This window comes from Nicotiana attenuata, unplaced genomic scaffold, assembly GCF_001879085.1.
Source record: "Nicotiana attenuata strain UT unplaced genomic scaffold, NIATTr2, whole genome shotgun sequence".
Taxonomy (NCBI): domain Eukaryota; kingdom Viridiplantae; phylum Streptophyta; class Magnoliopsida; order Solanales; family Solanaceae; genus Nicotiana; species Nicotiana attenuata.
In genome coordinates this window covers 441,738-468,843 of record NW_017670432.1, presented here as the reverse complement: position 1 = coordinate 468,843, position 27,106 = coordinate 441,738, and the positions used below count along the sequence as shown (strand labels likewise).

The 27,106-nt window shown below is 36.5% G+C and overlaps 1 protein-coding gene across 1 annotated transcript; it reads left to right on the top strand.

Annotated features, from left to right (window-relative positions):
• Positions 1-2,826: 2,826 nt before the first annotated feature.
• Positions 2,827-14,022, top strand: LOC109239312 (glutamate--tRNA ligase, chloroplastic/mitochondrial). The gene is made up of 13 exons (XM_019405859.1): positions 2,827-3,207; positions 3,297-3,415; positions 5,652-5,773; positions 6,077-6,259; positions 7,478-7,596; positions 8,307-8,355; positions 8,451-8,552; positions 8,712-8,814; positions 8,920-8,983; positions 9,070-9,184; positions 12,375-12,475; positions 13,097-13,253; positions 13,325-14,022. The coding sequence occupies exons 1-13, from the start codon at positions 2,957-2,959 to the stop codon at positions 13,547-13,549; spliced, it is 1,710 nt and encodes a 569-aa protein (XP_019261404.1). The 5' UTR covers positions 2,827-2,956; the 3' UTR covers positions 13,550-14,022.
• The last annotated feature ends 13,084 nt before the right edge of the window (positions 14,023-27,106 follow it).

Sequence of the window (27,106 nt, the reverse complement as noted above, 5' to 3'; positions counted from 1 at the left end):
TAATCTTTCTCCGTGAATTATGAATTCACAAGGAAAAGGCTTTTCTTGTTTTTTCAAGGTTAAAAATCAAACAAACAGGGAGATTTTCTTGAATTGTGAAAAACACAGAGGAAGTGAAAGTGAAGTGAGGCGGCATGTGAAGAGTTTTCATAGGATTATAACTGAAGAGAGATAAACACGAAGAGGTGGCATTCAACCATAGATAGATACTATGTCTATGTTGTATGATTTGTACATCACATACACACAAAACCCAATTGAAACAAACAGACCAACAACTAGAAAGGGTTAGCAGATATTTGGTAAGGGCTTATTGCGAATCGAATCAAAGCTAAGGGCTCACAAAAGCTACGATGGTACTGCCAGATGTGTCAGAAGCAATGTGCAGGATGTGTGGAACAGTGAGATTCGGGGTTTTTGCTCGGCGGCGGATTCGCCGGAAATTAGGGTTTGTTCTTGAACAAATACGACGGATTTTGGGGATGAGAAACTTGATTTTCTGTTAATATATTTCAATATATTTTCAACGTATCACGCTGTATTTTCATGTATTTCATTGTACTCATTGTCCTTTTTTTCCATTATAATTCAATGTATCTCATTGTATTCTGTGTATTTCATTGTATTCACTGTCTTTTTTTTATCATTGTATTTCAATGTATCTCGCTGTATTCTATGTATTTCATTGTATTCACTGTCTCGCTATATGCCATGAATGTATTCATATATTTTTTTAATTAATATAATTTATGTATTCAGATGTATTATATAATTTCTCTAAAGATTGCTATATTTTTGGGGTATTTTTCGGTTGAGAATCTTTTTTATAACTGAAAATACAAATTTTGTGTGTTAGAATTGAGTTTGTTGAGTTATATTAGGAGTCTATTATGTTAACTGATTCACTTTCCGTTTTAAAAACAGTGTAATCCCCTATTTCACGCCGTGAATACAGTCGAATATAATAATTTGTCCAGCTATAATCCCATGTTTCACTCCATGAATACAGTCGAATACACTTGAATACAACAACCGATTAGCTGGACTTCCCCGATTCACGCCTATTTTTGCTACTGTATTCATGAATACAATAGCTTAAATACATGAAATACATCTTATAACCACAGAAAATGTATCCATAATCCGTAATATAATAAATGGTATCTATAGATGGCTAATTACTATAGATAGTGCTTTATGAAAATTTCTCGAAAATAAAAGATAACTCATTGTGTCCTCAATTTTTAATTACACATCTTAGGGAGTAATTATTTATATGTATCTTCCTTATAAAAACAGCCACAAGCTGAAAGAGTATGTATGCTTCATCCCTATAAGATTACCTATTCGCCCTATTTGCTGGCAGTAATCGAGTTTTATTTGTAAATTTTAGGGTTAATTACATTGAATATCGTGATAATACAACTAAACTTTATTTGCTGGCAGTAATCGAGTTTTATTTGTAAATTTTAGGGTTAATTACATTGAATATCGTGATAATACAACTAAACTTTAGACGCACTTCATGTATTTTAAAATCAAACGCTTATACACCACATTATGAAAAATCTATACAAATATCATGATGTTATCTATATTTTTCAAATTCGAACTATTAACACGTTCATCTACTAAATAAACTTTAAATCTCTTGAATCAGAATAATAAAAGAATCAAACTAAAATAGAAAATAAGAAATTCATACAAATTAAATTTTGTATATTTTTTAGAGAAAAAAAATACAAATAACTTACATTCTCATAAAATGTAAGTTATTATATTCTCAAATTATATCACGTAAATTAGAATACAGAGGACAATATTTTGTCAAAATAATAAGGGAAACTACCAGCTATTTCCATTTATAAGTAGCCTATTTCAAAATTGGCCAAATCATAAAATATTACTAATATTAGCCAATTGTTACCATTATTAGCCAATTAACTATTTGTATCAAAAAAGGTCAATGTTTTGTTTTCCTTTGAGTGAGTATTATTTGAATAGATTGGGTACATCTTAAGGAGTTTAAATCTTAGTTTGGGATGATTTAGTGGAGCTTTGAGGTGGTTTGAAATGAAAATTCGAAGTAGAAGATGAACGTGAAAAAAATGATACGGGTATCATTTGTGTATCAAATATGTATCATATCTGTATCAAATGTGCATCACATGCATATTCATGTATACATGTATACGAGTTACATATGCAATACATGTTTGCCACATTTGTCGCAGAAGAATCTTTTAAACTCGATTTTAACTACGAATTTTACAACCAAATCAATTCAAATCACCTCAAATCTTGATCAAAATTTGTGTATTACCTCATCAATATGTCATCAACGAATTCCAACCATACCGATTGAAAAAAAATAATCTTTTTGCCCTATTTTTTTTAATATTTTATATTATTGATAATGAATTTTGACTCCAAACTAGTCTAACTCGTCTTCAAACTTCGTCAAATTTTCTATATTACCTTATTTATGCGTTTTCAATGAATCACAACAATGGCCATTGATTTTTTTTTTTTCCTATATTTTTTGAATGTTATATATCATTGATAATTTTTTTTAATCTTTTTTGATAGCATTATTAAAATGGCTAGTTATTAGTAAATAATGTCTTTCTTTAGTACATTTCTGTAAGATTCCCAGCTAATAATTGTGTAGAATTATCATAATACGGAAGTATTTGATATTAAAACCGGGTGAATCTTATAGGAGGGCTTAATGTAATTTATCCTAAAACTTAGTGGAAAAACACATTCTTGTGCAAAATTTCAATTTCACCTACGTCAGACGGTGGGGTTGGAGCGTCACAAGCGGGCTCATTAAGGCGGGCCGGGCAAATTAAATCGGGTTAAAGGTTGAATATTCCAAAACGTAAAAAATCGTTATCCTTAGTTTTCTTTTCCTTTCAGAAAGGTAACAGATTTCACCGAAGTTAAGTGAAGAATGGCGACGCTGGCGGCGGCGCCGTGGTTTAGAGCAAGGTTGATCCCCGAGTTAAAGAACCGCCAGTCACTACTATACTGTCGCGGCGACCACAGTTACCGGAAAAGTCTCTGCTCCCGTAGAAGGAGTTTCTCAGTTTATGCTTCAGCGGGGAACGGAGGGGATGTCAGAGTTCGGTTTGCGCCATCTCCTACCGGTAATCTCCACGTGGGAGGCGCTAGAACTGCACTCTTTAACTACTTATATGCGCGGTCCGTCCCGGTTCCTTGTTTTCTTCTCCATTTTACCCATTGAGAAACGCTTGTCTTTCTCTGTTACATTATGTTATTCTAAATTACAGGGCAAAAGGTGGGAAGTTTATACTCCGGATTGAAGACACAGACCTGGAAAGATCCACAAAGGAGTCTGAGGAGGCCGTGCTTCGTGACCTTTCTTGGCTTGGTCTTGCTTGGGATGAAGGTTCTATCATCTACCACCCTTTCTTTCCCTTTGCTAAATTGCAGATTTCTGATGTCAGTGTCTTGTTGTATATAACTAAAGGTTTGAGCTGAGCTTACATCTTATATAAGATTTATTAGTAACACAAGTATTATAGTAAATCCCCAACTCATCAGCAATATTATATAAAAAATGATGCCGTCTCAGTCAAACAAGTATTTAAAGTATTTCTTCTTTAGACTAGGCTTGTGAAGTAATGAGCCTAAGCTGAGTAAGCTCAGGTAGCTGCAAGATATATCGTTTCGATCCGAGCTCTCTTATTGAGAATGCTCAATATTATGTCTTGAAGCGGAATCAAACCTCCATGCTATTTAGCATGATATTTTGAGTCTCGCGTGTCTCATATTTCACCACCAAGGCATCTTAAAAGTGAATCATATTCCATGAATGTGATATCTATCTAGTGTGATGTGTGGAATATATGACAAAGGTGGATCTATTGATCAATCATATCATACAGGCCAGAGTTGGACGTCCAATTGCTTCAATTTGAGTTATCTGGATAATGCAATGCCTGATATATCTCAAAAAGATGGACAGTTTCTGGCTTGTCTTCTTAACGTCCTTAGAATGGAACTTTTGGACAAGCCTGTTGATATTCTGCACATACAAAACTGACAAAGCTCAATAGCTAAAATTAGTGTCATAAATTGATCCAATGAAGCTGACACGTTTATGACTTTTCGAATGCCGCAGTTTGTGTAAGTGTGTGGCCATGTCATCTAAAAGCTTAAGCTATTAGAGATAACACATTTTTATTCATTTAGTTATATCTTCAACACACTCCCTCTCATGGGAGCCTGTCTTTTTCATGGGTCAAACATGTGGATATTCTTTTTAATTATGGTTGGCGGTGAGATTTGAACCCAGGATTTGTGTCTACTCTGATACCATGTGGAAATGTGTCATGGTTATTCTTTTAGTTATATTTTCAACACAGTCAAAATCAAAACTACGGACTCGTTAGCATTAATTTAAATATGTGCTTTTAAAAGTAAGACAATTTTATTAGCAACAATTATTTACCTTATAAAAAAAAAAAAAGTCTGCACCAAAGAGGTAGTGGAAAGTACAAAATTACACAAAAAACTGGGAATTACTTCACCGTAGTGCTGAGACTATCTATGAATTCCAGCATTGACTCTTTATCATTTAAAATGTATCCTTTCGCCAACACTTTAAATTATATAAGCCTCTATACTTTACAAGAGAAAATCTTTTCTATTTTCCTTTCAGAATATCTATGATTCCCTGCAAGGCACACTGGCACACTGTCCAAAAATGTGTAACGAATAGCATTCCATAGCTTTCTGATTTCTTCTCTCATCTTGCAGCCCTGCTGAGAAGCTAATGCTCGTTTCACAGTCCCTGGCATCACCCAATTGATGCCATATATGTTCAAAAACCTACTCCTGATGTCTATCCTGTGAATCTGCTATGTAAAAAAGGATGTCTTACAGTTTCTATGTCTTTTTCACATAAAAGGTCTTGTGTGAGAACATGCCTCATGTGAAGCAATCCACCCACAGATATCCAGCTTTTGTTTCCATAGCTTCTTCCAAGGCTCCTCCTCCAGTTCCCCTTCTTTAGCAAAAATTAGTATCAGGACTTGGCAGTAAAGCTACCCCATTGTTCTTCTCTTTCCACCATGTAGAATCCTTTTGATTATCCATCACTCTAATTTGGTTCTAAACTTGTAATAACTGTGTAACCCTTTCTATTTCCCAGTTCTTAAAATATCTTCTAATTTCTAACTTTTAACCATCACTGGTCCAGCTTTGCGCAATACTGATTTCCTTATCAATCAGCAGATTGAAAGCGTGCCTTTTGACTCGCACCAATCTCTTTATTTTACTTTGTGACCTGTTAATTGCTTGTTGCCTTTATAATTTTCTGTTTTAAAGTTTTTTTTTATAAGGAAAACCGCAGGCTAATGCTGTTTTTAAGTTCGCAATAAGGAAAACTAGCTAGTAGCAAATGCTATAAGGTGAGACTCATATTGAAGGCGAGGAATCAAATCCTCGTCGCTTGTTGCTTGTCATTGGGACATTGGGACAGTCTTTAAATTCTGTCTTATTTTTCATCCTTCTTTTTTCTTAAGATGTAATTCTAATTTCTAAGCGATCACAATTATTGATGACATATTCTTTTACCTATCAAAATATTTAAAAAAATGATGACATCTTCTTTTTTGCAGGTCCTGGAATTGGTGGGGAATATGGACCATACAGGCAGTCTGAGAGGAATGCCCTTTACAAGCAATTTGCTGAAAAGCTTTTACAATCCGGTCATGTTTATCGATGTTTTTGCTCAAATGAGGTGATTGTATTGAATTATCATTTCTTTCCTTGGGTATGCTGGCTGGTTTTACAGTGTGAATTTTGAGAGTTAGAAATCTGTACATCTAGAATGTAAGTTCACAGAAGCAGATATTTGTGCTACAGAATCCTTTTGGATTCCATCTATTAGACTAGTTTCAGGAGCATGATGCTCACAAGTTTGATGCCTCTTAAACTGCTCCATTGTTTATCTGCTTGATGGGTCAATACGTTGTCCAATTTTGTGGTCTTAGTATATCGTATTGAATGACAGTGTAATAATAAAGCATTTTCTGTTGTGCAGGAATTAGAAAAAATGAAAGAGATTGCAAAGTTGAAGCAGTTGCCTCCAGTATACACTGGGAGGTGGGCAAGTGCTACAGAGGAGGAAGTGGTAGAAGAGCTGGCAAAAGGGACCCCATACACATACCGATTTCGAGTACCAAAAGAAGGGAGATTAAAAATTGATGACCTCATTCGTGGTGAAGTTAGTGATATTTCTCAACTAATTTGTACCAGTAAAATTTATTCCCATCTAAGCTGGTGCTTCTTTCTTTTTTTTATTGTCATCATTCCTGTCCAAACTTATTATGTTGAACCGCCAACTGGTGAATAAATTGAAGATTTTTCTTAGATATCGTCCAAGCTAACAATGGCAATTTTATTGCTAAAACGTTGTGTTATGATATTCTCCTCGTATCTTCTAGAAGATTAGAAACAAAAGAAGAAAGGGGGTACTTTTTCAAGGGGAAAAAGGGAAGAAAAGGGGTGGTTCTGACTAGTTTTTTTCGTAGGGAATAATTAAGTTGGGGGTGACTCTTGCTTAAAGTAAGAGCTATGGCTAGATGAGTCCAATGCCTTATTTGGATAGATGGGCTAATTTCTCTAGGGCATCAATTGGTGGTTTCAAACTCTGTAATTGTTGTGTAGTGGTCTGGTGATGATTATGGGCTTGGGGTTCTAGGGTATTAGAACTTGGAGATTGTAGAAACTAGGTAAAAGAGTACTATAGAATACCAATAGTCTAGATTGGGAAATAGGGAGTGGAACTTAGTGATATTAGAAACTAGATAAAAAAGGTACTGTAGGAAGCTAATACCATAATACATAAGTATCATTGCATATTTATTTCTTGTGAATTTTTCTTTCTTCTTTCTTTTTTGTTTCCCCCCTTTTTTCTCAATGATGCACAATAGGCGAAGTGGTAATGATAAGAAGTTCTTTAAATTGAAATTTGCTATCTATATCAGCTGGCACTGACAGTGCACAAAGAAGCTGTAGAAATTATGGAGAAATGTCCCTTTGTATATTTTCTGGACGGCGTGAAAAGGAACCATAGATGTTCTAAGAATAATTTTTTGTCATTACCTTTTGTAAAGTTTAAATGCTTACAGAATCTATATTTTTGGGTTAGGAAGAACTCAGTAGGACTAGAATATCTGTTGGAATCCATGTACTCCTTTAATTGAGAAGTCCTATAAATTCTGCAAAACTTCTGTGTAATAATACCTGCTTGGTACTTGACAATGGAATAAAAGTTTATTTTCCCTATCAGAAAAAGAAGAGGAAATAGTTAAATAGCTGTGAATTTCTTATCTTTGACAAGAAAGTAAAAAATGCTGGAAATTTCTCATGCAAGGCACGGGCAAATTGCTAGTGCATCTCAGTTATTATAGTGGACTAACTTTGTTGCAATTTCATGAAGGTCAGTTGGAACTTGGACACACTTGGAGATTTTGTGATCATGAGAAGTAATGGACAACCTGTTTACAACTTTTGTGTCACAGTTGATGATGCAACTATGGCAATCTCCCATGTCATAAGGTATTAGAGAAATCTAATTTCAATACTGTATGACAGAACTGATGCTATACTCTATAGGACAAAGGCATTGTAAAATTTCCATTGAAAAGTTGAGTAACGACAAAGAGGGTAATATGATTATAGTGATCTTTAGTTGTTAAAATGAAACATCAGTCATGATGTAAATATGTGTTTAAATTAGTTCTCAATATTATGGCGTTATGAAATGATGATTAACAAAATTTATTCCACTTGAAGGTGGATTAAGATTGGTGTTAGTGAGGCCCATTGGAGGAGCCAGGATTTTCATTAAGAGGAGTCAAAGTATAAAGAAGTAACTATACGAAGAAGTAAATATATATACATGGACTGATGAGGCCCTGAAATGTCAGGAACTGACTATTATACATGAACTTTCTTTTTATATAGAAACATATGCAAGAACAATTTTGTTTCCTTTCAGTTGTGTGCTATCACTACACAGACTCATTTGTTTTCCTTGATACACCATTGTCAAATGAGTATGACATGGTTACCTTGAGATTGTACAAAAACCTTGCTAAACATCGAGCTTACCCATGCCATAATTTGTACCTGAGGCTATGACTCGCTGTAACATAGGTTGTACTATTTTGTTTTCTGCACAGGATACAGCCACTTTTCAATATGTAGCATGTCTTTTTGAATTGTTTATTTGGCACTCGAGCACTAATGAAATCTTGATGCTTCAGAGCAGAGGAACATTTGCCGAATACTCTAAGGCAAGCATTAATATACAAGGTACTGCTTTTCCCGGTCTCCTCCTTAGGCAGTTCTGGGTATATGATTTCACTTCTAGAAGCTCATGGAGAAATTTCCTTGTTACCTTGTTGTAGGCACTAGGTTTTCCGATGCCTCACTTTGCGCATGTTTCTTTAATTCTTGCACCTGATAGAAGCAAGCTCTCTAAACGGCATGGTGCAACTTCAGTTGGTCAGGTAAATGACTGACATGTTATTGCATGCTTCCCTTTTGAAACAATTTTAGGGGTTTACATGTCGGGCAAAATATGTTCTTCCTTTGCTTTGGATTTTCTCTGCCCTTTCCTTTTGAACTGGAAAAGGGAGAAATCTCAGTGTTTTCCTTTTCCCTGACAGTTCAGGGACATGGGCTATTTGCCTCAGGCAATGGTGAATTATCTAGCTCTTTTGGGATGGGGTGATGGTACAGAAAATGAGTTTTTCACTCTTGAACAACTTGGTCAGTTGGTTGCCTCTACGCTGATGTTCACATAGCTAATTTTAGCTTGCATTCATTTCTATTTATTTGCCTTTCAAGTGTGATAGCTTCTCATCTCATTTGCAGTTGAAAAGTTCACAATTGAACGTGTAAACAAAAGTGGTGCCATTTTTGATTCGACCAAGTTAAGGTATTATATTTTCTTCTGCTATATAGATAGGATTTCTTGGTTTTACATTTCTTGATTCTTGTTTAAAATGTGAATATGAACTTCAGGTGGATGAATGGTCAGCATTTGAGATCTCTACCATCTGAAGAGCTGAACCGAATTATTGGTGAAAGGTGGAAGGACGCAGGCATCACTACAGAATCACAAGGAATCTTTATACAGGTCGAACTTTTTCTCTTTTTTTCTTTTCTCCACCACATCTTGTAGCCTGTTCGATGAAGAGTTTGACTCTCATTCTTCCTTAAGTGATTGTTCCTATCCCTTCTAAGTTTTACCAATCCAAGAAGAATAAACTATGTTTGTGCAATGTGATGTGATCTGACAGTTCCGTGTTAATGGTTGGGAGCACCTTCTTATGTATTGTGACTGATAGCTTCTGATGTAGCTTGTTCTTAATGCACTGTTGGTGCAAGATGGGGTAAAGTGGTTGCAGACCCTTGTATGAAATGCAACAAGCAGCAGTATCACTATAGGTAGTTGTTTTACCATGTGATGGTCTGCTACGACTTGGCTGGCTAATTCTGGATAGACCTAGTGCAACACGGCCAGTTGAATTAAATCAGGGATTCTTTTTGCATGACTGAATGAATCAGGGATGTTTGGTGCCGGATATGACACTAAGTCATTAAACTCAAGATCCTACTTAGGATAACTTAAGATTCTCTGGGGTCGGGTCTTCAAGTTATAAATTGTTGCAGATAGTGTCTCTATGCAAAGTTACCGGAAAAAGAAAAAAAGATACCCCAGTACCTTATAAAACATTATAAATTTATGACCTAAATGTCTCATAAAAGAGTTGGAACGAAAATTGTAATATGATATCAAAATGTACTATCCTTAGAGGCTATCAGGAAAGTCAAAACATCTTACAATTTAGAAGTGTGAAACACATTCTTTGTGCTGTTAACTAGCAAGCTAATTAAGAAATTTATTGTTACATAATGTAAAAGTGACTTGATGTTGGAAAGGTTGGTATATTTCTCTAAGTGAAAGTGACTTGATGTTGGAAAGGTTGGTATATTTCTCTAAGTATATCACATTAAGGTGTTTTCATGGCAGGGTTGCTTCAGTATATTTCGATCCATAAAACTGTGGGGTTGTAGGAGTTGGATGGCAATTTTAACAACCTTCTATCAAAACTTGAAAATCTTAATTTGATGTATGTTGATGTAAACGAATCCTAAATTTCTAATTTTCTGATTTAAACTCTGGGATCTGGGGGATATAAGGCTACTGATGTTCCTGAAACTTAGTTGTAGCTATAACATTTTAAAACATTAATTTCACTTGTTTCAATGCTAGGCTGAGGACAATTAACAAATAGGGCTAAACTCTAGCATGGAAAGTACAAAGAAAATTATCTATTAGCCCCTTGGAGCATCCTTATGCAATGTGGAGTCCAAGTCACCATTTTTTTTAAAAATGTTTTATTTTTTAAATTAGAAAATTTAAAAAGAAATTGTCCCAAAAAAGAGAAACCCTTGGAAAAAAATTCTCTACAATTTAACATATTTTTCTTCTACAAATTTTATCCTCAAAGCAAAGCACTATCAGAACCTTACAAAGAGCCATGTCAGGTGGCACCATTGAAGAAGTTGAGGTCGAGAATAAGCTTTAGATACTTTCATTATCTTTGAATCGATCACATAGGATCACCTAAAATCGATGTCTTCATTGATTGTTAAAGAGAAAAGGACTCAAGAACTGAAAGTTCTTGCTTGTTTTCTTGGCCAAGGTTAATTAGCAGTGTAGTATTATTCAAATCAATTATATCCAATTAAGAAATAAACCAGCAAAATAGTGGCAAAGAAAATGTCAGACACTGCTACTAACAGCGACAAATGCCGAAGCAACTTCCGGCAAGATACTGGTGGTGGAGCTGCTTCTACCCCTTCTTTTCTTATTTTCGGACAGATCTATGTTTGTTTGTATTTCCCCGACTTGCCGTTTTCTAAGTTGCTCGGACACAGGTGTGGATGTCCGACACGGGTACGGATCTAGAGGTCGGATCCTTCGAGATGTAAATTCTAAGATTTGGGGATACGGATCCTAGTACGGATACGGGTGTAGGGATCCGGCTAAAAACAATTCAAAAAAACTAAAAATATAAAAAATGTCTCTCAATTATGAGAAATTATGTGAAATACTTGAGTATAGACTGTAAAGTGTGGATTTCTTTTTATTCTCAAGTTGTTATAAGTAAATGATTGATTTCTTAGATAATGTATGCTATTTTCTTCAACTTTACCCTAATTATTAGGATACTGATTTTGGGAACCAAATTGTATCTCGTCTCGAATTTTCCGTCTGTCGTAGTCAAAGTACCCGAAATTGTTTGACCAGATCCGGTACGGATCCCATACCCACACCCACACCCACACCCATACTAGTGTCGTGTCGACACGGGTACGGCACCTAAACTGCCATGTCGGAGCAACTTAGGCCGTTTTTAGGCCAGTGCTGTTCACCAGCGTTTCATTTTTTTTGACTAGGATCTGAATTTGGGTAAGCAAGAAAGGTAAATTGTGGTCGAAGAATTTTTGGGTCTGGTGGCTTCCGGTGGTGTTCGGACAGATTTGGTTTCTGGTGCTGGTGGGTGTTTTCGTGTAGGTTGCAGGCGGATACAGTATGAGAGAGAGAGAGAGAGAGAGAGATCTGATTTGCTGGTTAACTGGCCTGTTGATCTCGCCGTTGCCGATAACTGGTAAAGGAGAGAGGGAGTGAGTTATTAAACAAAACTAGGTTAAATGTGGGACAATTTCTCTTTAAATTTTCTAATTTAATAAATGTAAAAAAATAAGATATTAGTAAAAAATGGTGACATGGACTCTACCTTAGCATTTTATTTACTGCGTCTGATGGCCACTGTAGATATCCGTTAGGTATAAGGGCAAATTTGTTAACTGTACTAACGGTAGGTGTAAATTTAGACGAAAATTATAACGGAGGATACATGTAAAATATTTTCAATAGTACTGGGATAAATCTGGACCTTTTCCGTTAAATCAAACCAAACATGAAAAAAACGAAACCGTACGGAATTTATTACGGTTCCGTTTCAGTTATCAAAATTCACTAACTGAAAATCAGACCGAACTTTTGCAAAAGTTGAATTAGTCGAGGTAGAATACACAGCTGGTGGTTTTGTTTGCTGGTATGATTCTGGATGCATCAGGTACAGAATTAGCTAAATGTCAAACATGATCGAAACTTTTGAAATGCTGAAAATATTCCCCCCTTTCCCCCATGGCTGTTGCATAAATGCTATTCGTTAAACATCAATTCAAAAGTTGATGTTCAGTGTACATTGGAGTTATGGTTCTTATACCTGTTAACTTTTCTATATGTACAGGATGCTGTTTTGCTCCTGAAGGATGGGATTGACTTGATAACAGATTCAGAGAAAGCGCTTTCAAGTTTGCTATCTTATCCTTTATATGAAACTTTGGCAAGGTGATTTATGAAATCCTCTTTTGAAACTGTACTATGTGATGCTTATAGATGAAAATTTCTCTAGTTAAAGAGAATGAATAGTCTAGATAGAAAATGTCTTCAACACGCCCCCTCACATGCGGACTTGATTCTTTTTGATGAGCCAAGCACGTGAAAATTCTTTTTGATATTGGGTGGCGATGAGACTCGACCCCAAGACCTCAGTCTGCTCTGGTACATTGTTGAAGTGTGTAACCATCTCATCTAAAAGCTTAAGCTGTTAGAGAGAACACACTTTTATTTACTTAATTATGTCTTCAACAATTTCAACTTGGTCTATTCATTAAGGCGTTAATGAAAATATTTGTTGATTAATGAGCTTAATTTGTTCGAATAAGTAAAGGTATTAATTATAGCAAAAAGGATGGCTATCCCCATTTACAAGGCGAAGAGAAGATAATTTCCTCAAAAATGATTCCCCATTTAGTCCTTTACAAATTGAATACAAAAGACAATTCAACAAAACATCGATTCTTTGTAAAGGGCAACCAATTATCTATTAGAAGGCCTGAAATGATGTTAAAGGAGAAAAGATTATAGTATGTGACTTACTTATTATGATATACGCTATGCCATTTGCAGCGCTGAAGGAAAACCAATCTTAGAAGATGGGGTTTCTGAAGTTGCTAAGAGCTTGTTAGCTGCCTACGACAGTGGCGAGCTCTCTGGTGCACTTGCAGAAGGCCAACCTGGATGGCAAAAGTGGGTGAAGAATTTTGGTAAATTGCTGAAGCGCAAGGTTAGATTTGAGTATTTTCTTTTTCCCTTAAGATTATTTTCAGTATTTAATAAGGTTGCTTTATGTACCAGGGAAAATCTCTCTTCATGCCCCTTCGGGTGTTGCTAACAGGAAAGCTTCATGGACCTGATATTGGGGCCACCACAGTTTTGCTCTATAAAGCTGGAACATCTGGCTCTGTAGTACCTCAAGCTGGGTTTGTGACATTTGATGAAAGATTTAAAATATTAAGAGAAGTTCAATGGGAGTCGTTCAGCACAGATGTGCCTCTGTCTGCTGGTGCTGTAACTCATTGATATTGAGGCAATTTTTGGTTTGATTTTCGATCTTATGCCTTCTGTCTCTGCCCTCCCTTGTAGAGACACAGAGTGCTGCTAACGAGTGGGGTTCTTTTGTATTTGCACCTCCTCTCTTCCGAATACGAAGAGGGCTGCCGTCGCTAGTGGTATTCCTTTTTGTATCTTCCCCCTCCCCCTCCACGGGGTAAGGGCGTGTTGAGTGTGAAACTACTTTTAATTTTTGAATGGTGTGACCATGACCGGCTTGGTATCTTACTGCCACTTGCTGGTTGGGGTAAGTCATAGAACAATGGTAGAAGAGATAGCAGGGCATATTTGCAGCTCCAAACTGGGTATCGTTGAATACTCATAAAAACAATGGCTATATATTTCATTTATTGTTCTACATGTATAACTTTCCGTGACTGACAAGGATATCTTTTTTGGGTTTAAGTGCTAAACCGTGCATTCACTTTCTTGGTAGAGTTAAACACTGGAATTAGGTGTGATACTGTCTGTAGCAGTTCATCATTTGATAAGTTAGTTTCTCTAGATACTTAAAGTTTCTTTTCTTGTGTTCTCATTAATACACTATCATGCGTAAATGTGCCGGAAAGGCCATCATGAGATAATCAAAATAAAATATAAGAGAATATTCGTTATAGGACGACCCAACATGGTATACAAAGTTATGCATATGATAAATGGATCTATAAGGCTGACAGAGACAGATCCAGAAGTTTATGGGTTCCTACAGAAATCTCAAGTTAATAAACAATAATAACTGGATTAATGGATTAGTTTCCAAATCAAATATGCTTATACATTTAATGAAATTTTCAATACAAATATCGGATTTAGGCAAAAGTTATTGGGTTTACGGGAACTCGTAACTAATATACTGGATCCGCCCCTCAAGGCCGACACGATCATTTAGGCTAACAAAGCCTTACAAACATCCATATACATGACATCTGTCTACAAACCTCTAAGAATACATAAAAGTCATAAAGGCCGGGACATGGTCTCGTCATACCAATTAATACATGTCCAAGGTATACTGACCAAAAAGGCAACTCCGGAGCAAGTGGAGTGTCCAACACCTTTTGTTGACCCGATAGCCTACTAGGGGAACCATTAACCTGTCTATCGGGACCTGTGGGCATGAAACGCAGGATCCCCAAAGCAAAAAGGGACGTCAGTACGAATAAAGTACCGAGTATGTAAGACAAGAAAGTATAAATAAGAACAGTAATGTAAAAAGAGATAGAGAAGATACAACTTGTAATATCTGAGTGCCTCTGAGGGCGACTGACATGAAATGTATGATACATATATATGCATATACTTTTAAAAAACATACGCCCCTGTGGGCATCATCATCAGCATCATATCGTACCCGACCGTAATAGGTCGATAAAAATGTATCCGGCACTCATAAGTCTCTGTAAAATCGTATCAGGCCACGTGGAGTTCAGTAAAACCCGACTGAATAGTGGTTGCACAATAGGTGCAGTACTATTCTAGACTGTGGCCTAGTCATTTGGTCACATGAGATTTAAGACTATCTGGTGAAAATCTTAGCTTCGAAAGTAATTATTGCATGCCTTTTGAAACTCTTGATTCCGGCAACTCAAAAGTTACAAGTAATTCCATCATTTAACCGCAATTGGAGTTTTCCAGTGCCAAATGACAGATTTTGCAGCAATATAATTGGTCAATATAAATGCGCCTCTTGTCAATTTAGTAAACCATTTCCCAGAAAAAAAACAAGGATGTTCAACCTTAAAGAATTATATGCTTAACCCCTCTTTGTATAAGCGGTTGTCAAAAGTTCTGTAATTTTTTACATATCGTCTTAAAATTTAGGTTAAAATGTTTAGATTTGTCACATGATGTCAAAGAAAATAGAGGTTAGAGTTATGGTGACAAATTTAGACCATGAAATATAGCATGTGGGTCGGGCTGGGTATATATTTATGGAATTCTTACCTCCTATAGCAAAGGTTGATATCTTAATTTTTTTAAATAAATATCCTTTTAAAAAATTATATTCCATAGCTACCTTTTGATTTTTATAGCGAAATATCTTTTTTTATGGTCACCTCCTACCCTTAAGCCATAAAATACGCTTTGTATTATTTTTCTCTCTCATTCTTTCAGATTTTTCTCCACCCTCTCTCTCTCAACGCCAGTCTTTCTCCATGAATACAACCATGATTCTCCATCGATTCATCTCCATTATCGAACGAAATTTTTATTGTTAGTGGCCTAGGGCTCTGAATCAATGTCGAAATCAAGTCGGTGGAATTTTTCATCTCCAAATACCGTGGAAAACAAAAGTGGATTCAGAGGAGATAACCCATGAAATAGGTAACCTCGATGGAGGAAGAAAAAAGAAAAAATGGTGGTGGTAGGGTTAATTGATAAAGCCACCAACTCCACTAGACCGGAAATGGATCCCCGCCTTCTCAAAGCCATCGGTGGTCCGTTCCTCTGATTCGGAGCTCCGACTGGCCGCCCATACACTAATGTCCCTCATGAAACGTGATCACTCTCAGGTCCCCCACAAATCTTTATAGTATTTGCACAATACAATTTTGGTCGATAATTTTTATAGGGTAAATTGAAGAGTCTGCTACCTTTTTTCATTGTATTTCAATGTATCTCGCTGTATTTCATGTATTTTATTGTAATCATTGTCTTGCTACATTCCATGAATGTATTGATATGCTTTTTAAATTAATATAATTTATGTATTCAAATTTATAATTGAGTTTGTTGAGTTATATTAGGAATCTATTATGTTAATTAATTCACTTTCCGTTTAAAAACAGCTGAATAGACCATGAACTGCGCTATTTACGTTACTGTATTCACAAATACATATCGTGAATACAGTTGAATACAATAATCTGTCTAACTATAATCCCCTGTTTCACGCCGTGAATACAGTCGAATATAATAATCTGTCTAGCTGTAATCCCCTGTTTCACGCCGAGAAATGCTACTGTATTCATGAATACAGTAGCTTAAATACATCGAATACACTCTAAAAAACCTGAAAACATAGCTATAGGAAGTAATATAGTAAATGATAGCTACAACTAGCTAATAACCACTAAACAATAGTGGTTTGTAAAATTTTCTCTATATTTATAGGTAGATCAATGTGAGTATATTCTAAGTTACCAGAGAAATTAATTTCGGGTGACAATATATAATAGGAATTGACAAACTTTTTGGCCTTAGATTAAATTTGGCAAAGGCAGCCCCAAAAGATTAGCATTGTATAGCTAAATCACAAAAAAACCTAGAGCCCGTTTGGATTGGCTTAAAAAAAGTGGCTTTTAAGTTAATTGCTTAAAAGCACATTATAAGTTATGGAGCTTGTTTTATAAATAAGCAGTTACGTGTTTGGATAAAAGTGCTGAAACTGGAAAAAAACTGATGAAGTATTTGGTAAAGAAGTGCTGGTAAACACTTTTTCTTGTTAAAATGACTGAAATATCCTTAAAGTTGTTAACATTATAAAGAACATAATATTATATTTTTCGTTCATAGCTTCTAATTCATCAGCCCCTTTCCAAGAATCCATTAGAAATTTCAAGTTGAAATCTTCAAAATTAATCCTTTATTTACTCTAAACGGAAACAATTGGCCAAAGAATGGAGATAGTTAATTATTCTCATCATTTGTCATAAACCCTCTACGCGTTTTCTTTGTTAATCAAATCCATTCTTGAGTTGCTGCTGCTGCTATTCTTGAGTTGAAAAATGAAAACCTCCAAAAAAGATAAAAGAAAAAGTTGGCAAATTAGCCACAAAAGTCGTAGTTACGACCTATGAAATTTACAGAAAGGAGCAGTATATATATTTGGTCTACTATTAGTAAACTAAATGTAAAAGTATTTTACTGAAAAATATGAGGGGTGCGTAAACGAAGAAATGAAAGGAAAAGAAAGAGAGGGGAAAATAATGAGGAAGTGTAAAGAAAGAAATGAAAGAAAGAGAGAGAAAAGTTATGGAAGAAGACGAAGAAGAAAGCAGAGTACGTTGTAACAAGAATGGAGAAAAGGATGGAGAAGAAGGCTGCTGCAGCAAGAATGGAGAAAAGAAAAAGCTAGTATATTGTAGGGTTTTCTACTGAGGTGAGGGTCATCACTCATTTTGAAAGTAAATTCTATGTTCCGAGGCCTTAAAACCTCCTTTTTGTTTCACCTCAATGCGCGTGCGCAGTCCGGGCGTGTATTCAGAAAGCCATTACATGAAAATCTGTGAAAAATGATGAATTTGCCTCTAAAATGAATTTAGGTTGACTTTGGTCAATATTTTAGGTAAACGGACCCGGACCCGTAATTTGACGGTTCCGGAGGGTCCGTAGGAAAATATGGGACTTGGGCGTATGCCCGGAATCGAATTCCGAGGTCCCAAGCCCGAGAAATAAATTTTTAAAGAAAATTGTTTTTTGGAATATATATGAGTTTTTGGAAATGAAATATGTTCGAATTTGATGGTATCGGGCCCGTATTTTGGTTCTGGAGCCCGGTACAAGTTTGAAATAATAATTTGGTTGAATATGTAAAATTTGGTAAAGATCGGGATTGGTTTGGTATAAAACGGACTTAAAGTCGAGAAATTGGAATTTTGGGTGTTCTTGGATGATTTCATGAATTTGGGGTTCAATTCATTGTTATTGGTGTTATTTTGGTGATTTGATTGCACGAGCAAGTCCGTATGGTATTTTTGGGTTGGTGGGCATATTTGGTTTGGAGCCCCGAGGGCTCGGGTGAGTTTTGGATAGGCCACGGAGTGTAATTGAACTTAGGAAGTTGCAGGTTTTCAGCTGGTATGTTGCAGGTCTGCAGGCTTCGCAATGCGAGCTCGCAAATGCGAGAAAACATCGCAAATGCGATACCCGACCTGGGCTGCCTTGGTCGTAAATGCGACTTCTGTATCGCAAATGCGACATCGCATTTGCGAAAGGTCCCAATGCGAAGGTGACCGGAAATAAGCTGGGTCGCAAATGCGACAAAAGCTTCGCATTTGCGAAGTTAGCAGTCTGAGGGGTTCGCAATTGCGAATCCTGGTCGCAATTGCGACATCTGCAACCTGCAAAATCATAACTTAGACGCATTTTCAACCATTTTTCAAACCCTTTCAAAACCTAAACACTCTTAGACGATTTTTCAAAGACAAGTACTCTTCCAAATCGATTGTAAGTCATTTCTAACTCGTTTTTATTAATCTTTAACATCTTTTCTCATGATTTCAACTCAAAATCAAAGGTTTTCATGGGGCAAAGTCGGTGTTTTGGGTAGAACTTAGGTTTTTTAAATTTTGAGGATTTGGACCTCGATTTGAGGTCCGATTTCAAAACAAATTATATATTCGAGTTCGTGGGTGAATGGGTAATCGGGTTTTGGTTCGAACCTCGGGTTTTGACCATGTGGGCCCAGGGTCAATTTTTGACTTTTTGGGAAAAACTCTAGAAAATCTATTTTCATGCATTAGAATTGATTCATTTAGCATTTATTGATATAGTTAAGTAACTTGTGGCTAGATACGAGTGAATTGGTTGTGGAATCAAGAGGTATAGCGATAGTTTAGGCTTGAATTGTGTTCGTGGCATCGAGGTAAGTGTTTGGTCTAACCTTAGCTTGAGGGATTAGGAGTTGTGTCGTATTTGCTATGTGTTAATTGTGGAGTACGACATTGTGATATATCCATGTCTAATATGATGATTATCATTGTTGGTTCCCTTGCCGGGATGTTATTGTTTATGATATTGTCTCCCTTGCCAGGATGTTGTTGTTATACTCTTGTTCCCTTGCCGGGATGTTGTTGTTATATTATTGTTCCATTGCTGGGATGTTGTTGTTATATTGTTGTTCTCTTACCGGGATGTTGTTGTTGTATTGTTATTCCCTTGCCGGGATTCTTCTATGATTGGTGTTAATATATGAAATGGAAGCGGGTTGCACGCCTGCAACGGTAATATATGAAATGGAAGCGGGTTGCACGCATGCAACGGTAATATATGAAATGGGAGCGTGTTGCACGCCTGCAACGATAATATATGAAATGGGAGCGGGTTGCATGCGGGCAACGAGAAAGAAATGAAAGTGAATACTGTGTTTGTTTTCCTCATTATTGTTGGCAACTAAATTATGGTTTCTTTACATTCCTCTTTAGTATTTTGTTGTTATTTGATATTCCCCGTAGCATGCCTTCCTCTCCCCATCTTTTACTGTGAATATCTGCTTTTATTTTTCGCTGTATATGATTTAACTACACAGGTTTATTTGGTAGTCTGGTCCTAGCCTCGTCACTACTTCGCCGAGGTTAGGCTAGGCACTTACCAGCACATGGAGTCGGTTGTGCTGATACTACACTTTGCACTGTGTGCAGATACTGATACCGGAGCGTTTGGACCGCAGTGAGGGTGCTGTCTTCAGTCCATTCAGGTGACCCGAGGTAGTCCGCAGGCCTTGGCGTCTCCTTCTATCTTTCTTTACTGTTTCTTCTATGTATTTCTGAGACAGTTTGTATTTATTCTTCGGACCCTTTATTTGTAGTCATCTTAGACAGTCTGTGAAATTGTGACACCAAATCTTGGGTAGTATAGTACTTCAGATTATGTAGCAATGTTTGGTTAAACTATTAAGTTTTCGTCTTCCGCATTTCTGGTTATTTAATTTATTCCGCTGTTTAATCACTTATTACTTTGAATTGTCGAGCATGTTTAAATAAAAGGGTAATGAATTTATAATACTCGGTTTGCCTAGCTTTCACGAGTAGGCGCCATCACAACTCACGAGAGTGGAAAATCCGGGTCGTGACAAGTTGGTGTCAGAGCTCTAGGTTACTTAGGTCTCACAATTCACGGACAAGCTTAGTAGAGTCTGAGGGATTGGTACGGAGACGTCTGTATTTATCCCCCAGAGGCTACAGAGTTAGGAAAAACTTCACATCTATTCTTTCCCCATAAAGTTGACTGTTGCACTGTTTGCACTATTGGGTGAGCATGCAGCAACTTTACATCTGTGGGGGGAGAGGGGGAGGGGGGATTGACTGGTACAATCAGCAAGGGAACTGGTGTCCATTTGTTCCCTCTGTTTTTTCTTTGACTCTGAAGAGTTGAACCACATCCTTGGATTGAGACTTGTTGTTCTTAAGTACTTGAGGATTTGTAACAGGTTCCTTATCTGATTTTTATCATTAAATTTGTTAGATCATAGGATGCATATAACTTATCACTGATGAATGCATTGGATGTTGAAACTGTGATATTGTTAAACTCCTCTAGTGAGCCGTTGTATTAACTATTAAGCTTCAGTGAATCTCTTAGTAATTTGCTGCTCCCATATTTTTTTAGTGTTTTTGCAGACTTTCTGTTACCAAAAGATTAACTTTTTTGTGTGTGTGTAATTAGCACATTTCTATGGTATAGTATGACATGAACCCTCACCATCAACAAATCATCGTCAATTTTGTGGGCATAATTTTAATAAATATTGGACACTCTCTAATGTTGGGGGAGACTAAGATATGTTTGTTGTACGTAGATCAATGAACCGGATATTGCATTTGAAGAAAATTATAGCGAGTTGACCTCAGAGAAATAAGTCTTGATTGACATGTTCCAGAAAAATAAGTGTAGTATGAAGAGGTATAAACAGAAATCTAGATACAATATGCTCCGTCAGATACAATATGCTCAGTCTTATGATTTTTAAGTTGCCACCTAATTAGTTAGCATTCTTCTGCAAGCTATGTTGCTCCATTTCTGCCAATCATGTTTAATATCTTATGGAGACTCTAATTAGATCTAGATTTTAGGTATTAGTTAGGAATTCAATATATTATATTCATCATTTGTGATACAACTGCAATCAGGCAATAGAGGTGTACTTTAATGTAATCATCATGTGGAACTATTTGCCTTCCTTTGGCATCATAACTACGCAATTTCTTATATATATTTTTTTGACTTGGCAATTATTTATATTGATGTTGCAATCAAATTCTCGGCCTTCCTTAGGAAAATTTGCTCTTTTTCACTCTAACCTCCTGTCTCTATATTTACATTGATTAATTTGGGAGGTAAAGTCAAACAAAACATCTGAGAGAAATGGACAAGAAGTGTCTGAAAGGAAACTGCCTCTATAAGCCCATTGAACTGTTAATATATAGGGGGAGCTGAAATCTCCGATTTGTATATATTAATTTCTTGATGTATTTTTGTATCTACTCTTCCTTTAATTTGTGCTAAATTTTCTATGATATCAAGTTTACAACGTCTCGAATAACTTACTCCTCTTCAGTCTTAGCTTGGCTAAAAAATCCTTTATTTTGGCACAAGTTCTTTGTATTATCTTGTCTCGCGAAAATTGACTACTTATAAGGATAAAAATGCATCCCATTTCATGGAAGAAGCAGAAAATCTATTTTATCCACTAGAATATTCGTTTATAAATTTAGCCGTGCATAGGAAATACCAAAGACGTAATCTCAAGCTTTTGAGAAACTTTAGAAATCCTGTATATATTTATTCTCGGTATTGTCGTGTGCTATCAATTATTTTGAAAATTTTCAATGTGTTGAGTAGTGGCAATCTCCCATAAATAGATTGATATTTTATAGTTTGTATAACAGATGTTTAAAATTCAAAGATGCACCTGAAGTCATGAGGGGTTCAAGTAACTTTGCGAGGAGACTGGTTTCGGGATTGATTAAAAAAAATCCATTAATCTTTGCACATAAACTCTTTGGTATTATATTATCTCTGTGAAAATTATCTTCTGATCATAAGGATACCAATTTCAGCCTATCTGTGGAAGAAGCGGAGCAATATTGATTTATTGTATGTTCGCATTCTTATACCTGCATATTTTGAGCGTCGAAATTGAAAAAGTTCTCTATTCTTTAGCAAGTTCAGAATTCCATGGGCGAACCAATAAGACTAAGGAAACAATCGCTAACCATGAGCTTAAATCATTTTTCACAGAGAAGCTTGGAATAATTATCTTTGGATTTGACGTTGGTGCATGGAGAGACATATGGGAAGAAAAAGAGTATTGGGATAATTAAGCCACATATAAAGTTACGGAAAAAAGTGGTTATTGTTATTCCCTTTAAAGAAAGAAGGGTTACAGAACGTTGATTCTTGAAATACTCTTTGCTGATCCTTTTAGAGATAGAGGTGTTATCAAACCCTGGATCTTGAAGTAATACCTAAGTATACTATTTAGTTTTCTTATTTACTACACGATTTTCCACGATGAACTATTGAAAATAGACGAGTACCATGATCGGTTAATATTGACTTAAAAATGTCTTCATAGATGTATAGGTCAAAATCTGATCAAGGAGACCTCGTCTGAAAGAGGGCAGCAAGAATCAATTAGGCCGATGTCATGCTTAAGAAGTAACATTGGCGAACCGAGCAGCTAAGGTCGAGGTCGAGCATTCAAATCGGCTAAAACGGCTAGTTTAACAATAAGATATTTTAAAGAAATATTCTTGTTACACCCCATGTTTTCGTATGTAAGAGTACGTCATAAGTCAATTAATGTAAGCTCAGAAATGGAATCATCTTTCAAAAGTTTACAAAGTTAGTTCATCATGTTAACAAGGAGGTTACAAATATATAAGATCATTGATACCAAGTAGCAAGATTGTTTGAAGGCTTAGAAGCTAAACAAATTGAAGAAAATAAGTTTCGTCAAAAGTCGACAAGTTGGAATGTTTTACCATGTACTTTTGGGGTGAAACTAGGGTGATTAACATTATAAGGAGATTATAATATGAGTTATTTTAGTCATATGATAGTTGGTGTTATGTTTTGAAGTTAAGCGAGTTGTGGAACAAAAGTTGGAAAAGGTAATCACAAGTTCTATTCATAAATGTGCTGAAAATTAGGTCAAATGTAACTGAGCTTTTCCCACAATATACTTGGAATCAATGGATGATCTACATATCAAATTGAAGATCTACGAGTCTAGTTTCCAACTCAATAAACCGTTTGTTAATACGATATTGGAGTAGAGAGATATTTGCGCTTTCGCGAGACTGCCCAGGCTGGTAGGTGACAAGTAGGTGCATCACCTACTTGCCAAAATGAGAGGACTCAATTAAAAGCCCCAAAGTCGGCCAAGAGGGGTTTAAGGGACTATAAACTCAGTTTTTTCACCTGTCTTTCAGACCAAGAAAACCTAATTGAACCCCTGCAACTCCTCCCCAAAAATCCCACACAAACCCTAGGGTATTCCGGGTGTTACGACGCGATTCTAGTGCTGAAAAGTCCGGACAGCTTGCTAGTTTCTCTTTCTCCTTCTTGTAGCCGTGTTGAGGAACTTATTTTTGATGAAAAAGGACCAGGTTTCTTGGGTTATACTCAGTACAAGGTAAGTTTATGCTTCTCCTTCCATTATCTATGCGTTTGCGAGTTGTAACTCGATCGTAAAGAATAGAACTGGCTAGTTTCGAAAGAATGGTATGTTGTTTGTTCTTGTATAATGGTTGGCTGGTTGTGAACTTATTTTTAAGTTGAATTCATGGATGGTTTATTGGATAAGAGGTATAATGATGTACTTTTGGTTGTATTTCTCAATTTGAAAGAAAAGACAAGTCGAAACGTGTTTAAGTAAACTGAAAAATTATTTTTGAGTTGATGAACTTGTAGGACTGTTTTTGGGCTGTTTTGTGTTGGTATTGGGTTGTCTCTTTTACTGCTGTTTTTATGGAGTTGAGAGGAGGAAGGGTGTGGAGAAACACCACATAATGGCAAGATTGTTTGTTGGTCGTTCGTCGTAACATTTTCGGATTGTTTGACACTATTATGGTTGTCATGTTGTGTATGAAGTGATAGGGGTATGTTGGGTTGTTTGTGATTGTTTTGACTAGTATGAAGTCATATATATAGGGGAGGTGCTGTCCGTTTCATTGTAAAATAGGTTGTGGTAGATACATAATAGTTACGACGCTTAAACGATAACGAGAGTGTCATTTCTCTTATTGTAGACTAAGGAGCCGTGAAATTGCATAGCTTGAGGTTGGGAAGAATATACAAGGTATGTTAATGCACTTCATTCATTCTTTTGGCATGATCTAAAGTAACATGAATATAAACGGTACGCTAATTCATAACGGATCTACTCCTAGAAACTAAGGTTGTCCATGTTGTTCTTTCCTTATAAAGTTATTCTAAACAAGTGTGTATGATCCTTAAATCCTACTAAGGTTCATATTGATGGTAGGGATGTCCATAATGTTCTTAGGTCACTCCAAAAGGTTTAGAACTTGATTCCATGAGTCGAGCATGCATTATATATATGTATCTATTTTACTCTACCGAGCCGCACTATGGTCGGCCGGGTACGGCACCTATTGTGCAACCACTGATCAGTTGGGATTATCGAGCTCCACGTGGCCGGGTACGATTCTACCGAGCCTTGTGATGGCCGGGTACGTTTTGGCCGAGTCCTATTTGAGGCCGGGTATGATATGATGATGATGATGCCCACAGAGGCGTATGTTTTTAAAAGCTTATGTATATATATGTATTATGCATTTCATGTCAGTAGCCCCCAGAGGCACTCAGATGTTACAAGTTGTATCTCCTCTATCACTCTTTACATTACTGTTCTTATTTATGCTTTCCTGCCTTACATACTCAGTACTTTATTCGTACTGACGTCCCTTTTGCATGGGGACGCTGCGTTTCATGCCCGCAGGTCCCGATAGACAGTTTGACATTCCTCTAAGTAGGCTATCAGCTCATCGGAAGGTGTTGGTGCACTCCACTTGCTCCGGAGTTGCATATTTGGCTTTGGATAGGTATTGATTGGTATGGCGGGGCCCTGTCCCGACCTTTATGATATTAGGTACTCTTAGAGGCTTGTAGACAGAAGTCAGGTGTATGGATACTTGTATGGCATTGTCGGACTATGTTTTGAGTTTACAAATGGTCATGTCGGCCTTATCGGCCCGTATGTCATATGTATAAGTTTGTATATCATGTTGGGTCATCATATGTTGAGTATTCCCTTATGTTTTATTCCTGTTATCTCATGACGGATTTTCTGGCTCATTTACTCATGATAGTATCATAAGAAAGATATGTTATTTTGGTACTCGGTTGAGTAAGTCACTGGGTGCCCGTCGCGGTCCTTCGGTTTGGGTCGTGACAAAAGTGGCATCAGAGCAGTTCTGTCCTAGGGAGTCTACAAGCCGTGTCTAGTAGAGTCTTGTTTATAGGTGTGTAGTGCGCCACACTTATAAGCAGGAGGCTACTGGGCATTTAGGACTGTCACTCTTTCTTCTTACTCTAGATCGTGTTGTAGAGCTCAGTTGTAAGAATTCAAACATCTAATTTCTACTGTATTCGTAATACAACGGTACATCATCCAAACCGCAGTTGGTATGAGATTGAATGTGGTTGTGGAAAAGTTGAGTCAGAGGAACTTGATTTTGCATTAAGCTTATGATGAGTAAATGTGAGATCTTCAACAGATCACGTGTGTACTAAGACGCGTAAGTTTCTTGATAAGGAGGCCTAAGGCATGAATATCTATCTACCCATATGCTTTAAAAAGCAACAAGAAAATCAAAAAATAGACACAAGTTTCAACAAGTAAAAGAAGCAAGGTGGCGAAGGTTACGAGGTACCAGTTAGTGAAAGTTTTGAATTTTTACAATTCAGGCAGAGAAATATATGTATTCTTAGTTACCTTGAACAGTAACAGAGGTATGTACAATTGGCCACGCCATTCTCAATATACCCTATGGGAGTTGACAGATATAGTTTAAGAGAAAAAGGGGATAGCAAGATCCAATTGGGGCTAGAGTAACCCAAAATTGTAGATGGATTATTATCATTAGCTAACATTCCCAAAGGATATTGCACATGTGGTAATAGTTCTCCTTGTGAGATACCCCGATGGTGCAATCTAGAATAGTACATTCAGATATGAATACTAGAATGTATGGAAAAATTTAAGGGAGTGGCACTGGAATCCTAGAAGGGATAAATATTTACCTTTGTATGGCTCCCGTTCCTAGTAAAGAGAGAATGCTAGGTGACCTAAAGAGCCAGTGAGATGAAGCAAGGGGAGCTAAAAGTGAAAGAATATTTTGTTGAAGTTATCAAAATAAAGTGATAGACAGATATTAGCCGGAGAATAAGAAGAGAGTAATTGAAGCATTATGAGTAAGATGTGATAAATGGATGATAACGGTAAATCAAAATATGACAGAATGATAGAGTCTATAGTCAAGTTAAGGAAAAGACAAAAGGTGACAGGCCTTGAGACAATAATAGAGTATAGGCCAAAGGTCATATCCTCATTTCAAGAAAAGAGTTGCTGAGTCCAACGCGATTACCAGAAGGCTAAGTTAGACCCCCTATAGTAACAGAAATTAGTATGGTCTAGTAAACAAGATAAAACCGAACATGAATTAGGGACCGAAGGATTTGATAATGGTCGACATCGTGAAAATTTTTAGAGATCGTGCTCCAACAATAATATAATAGACAACAGACGAATAACCTTTAAAGGTCATTTAGGAAGTC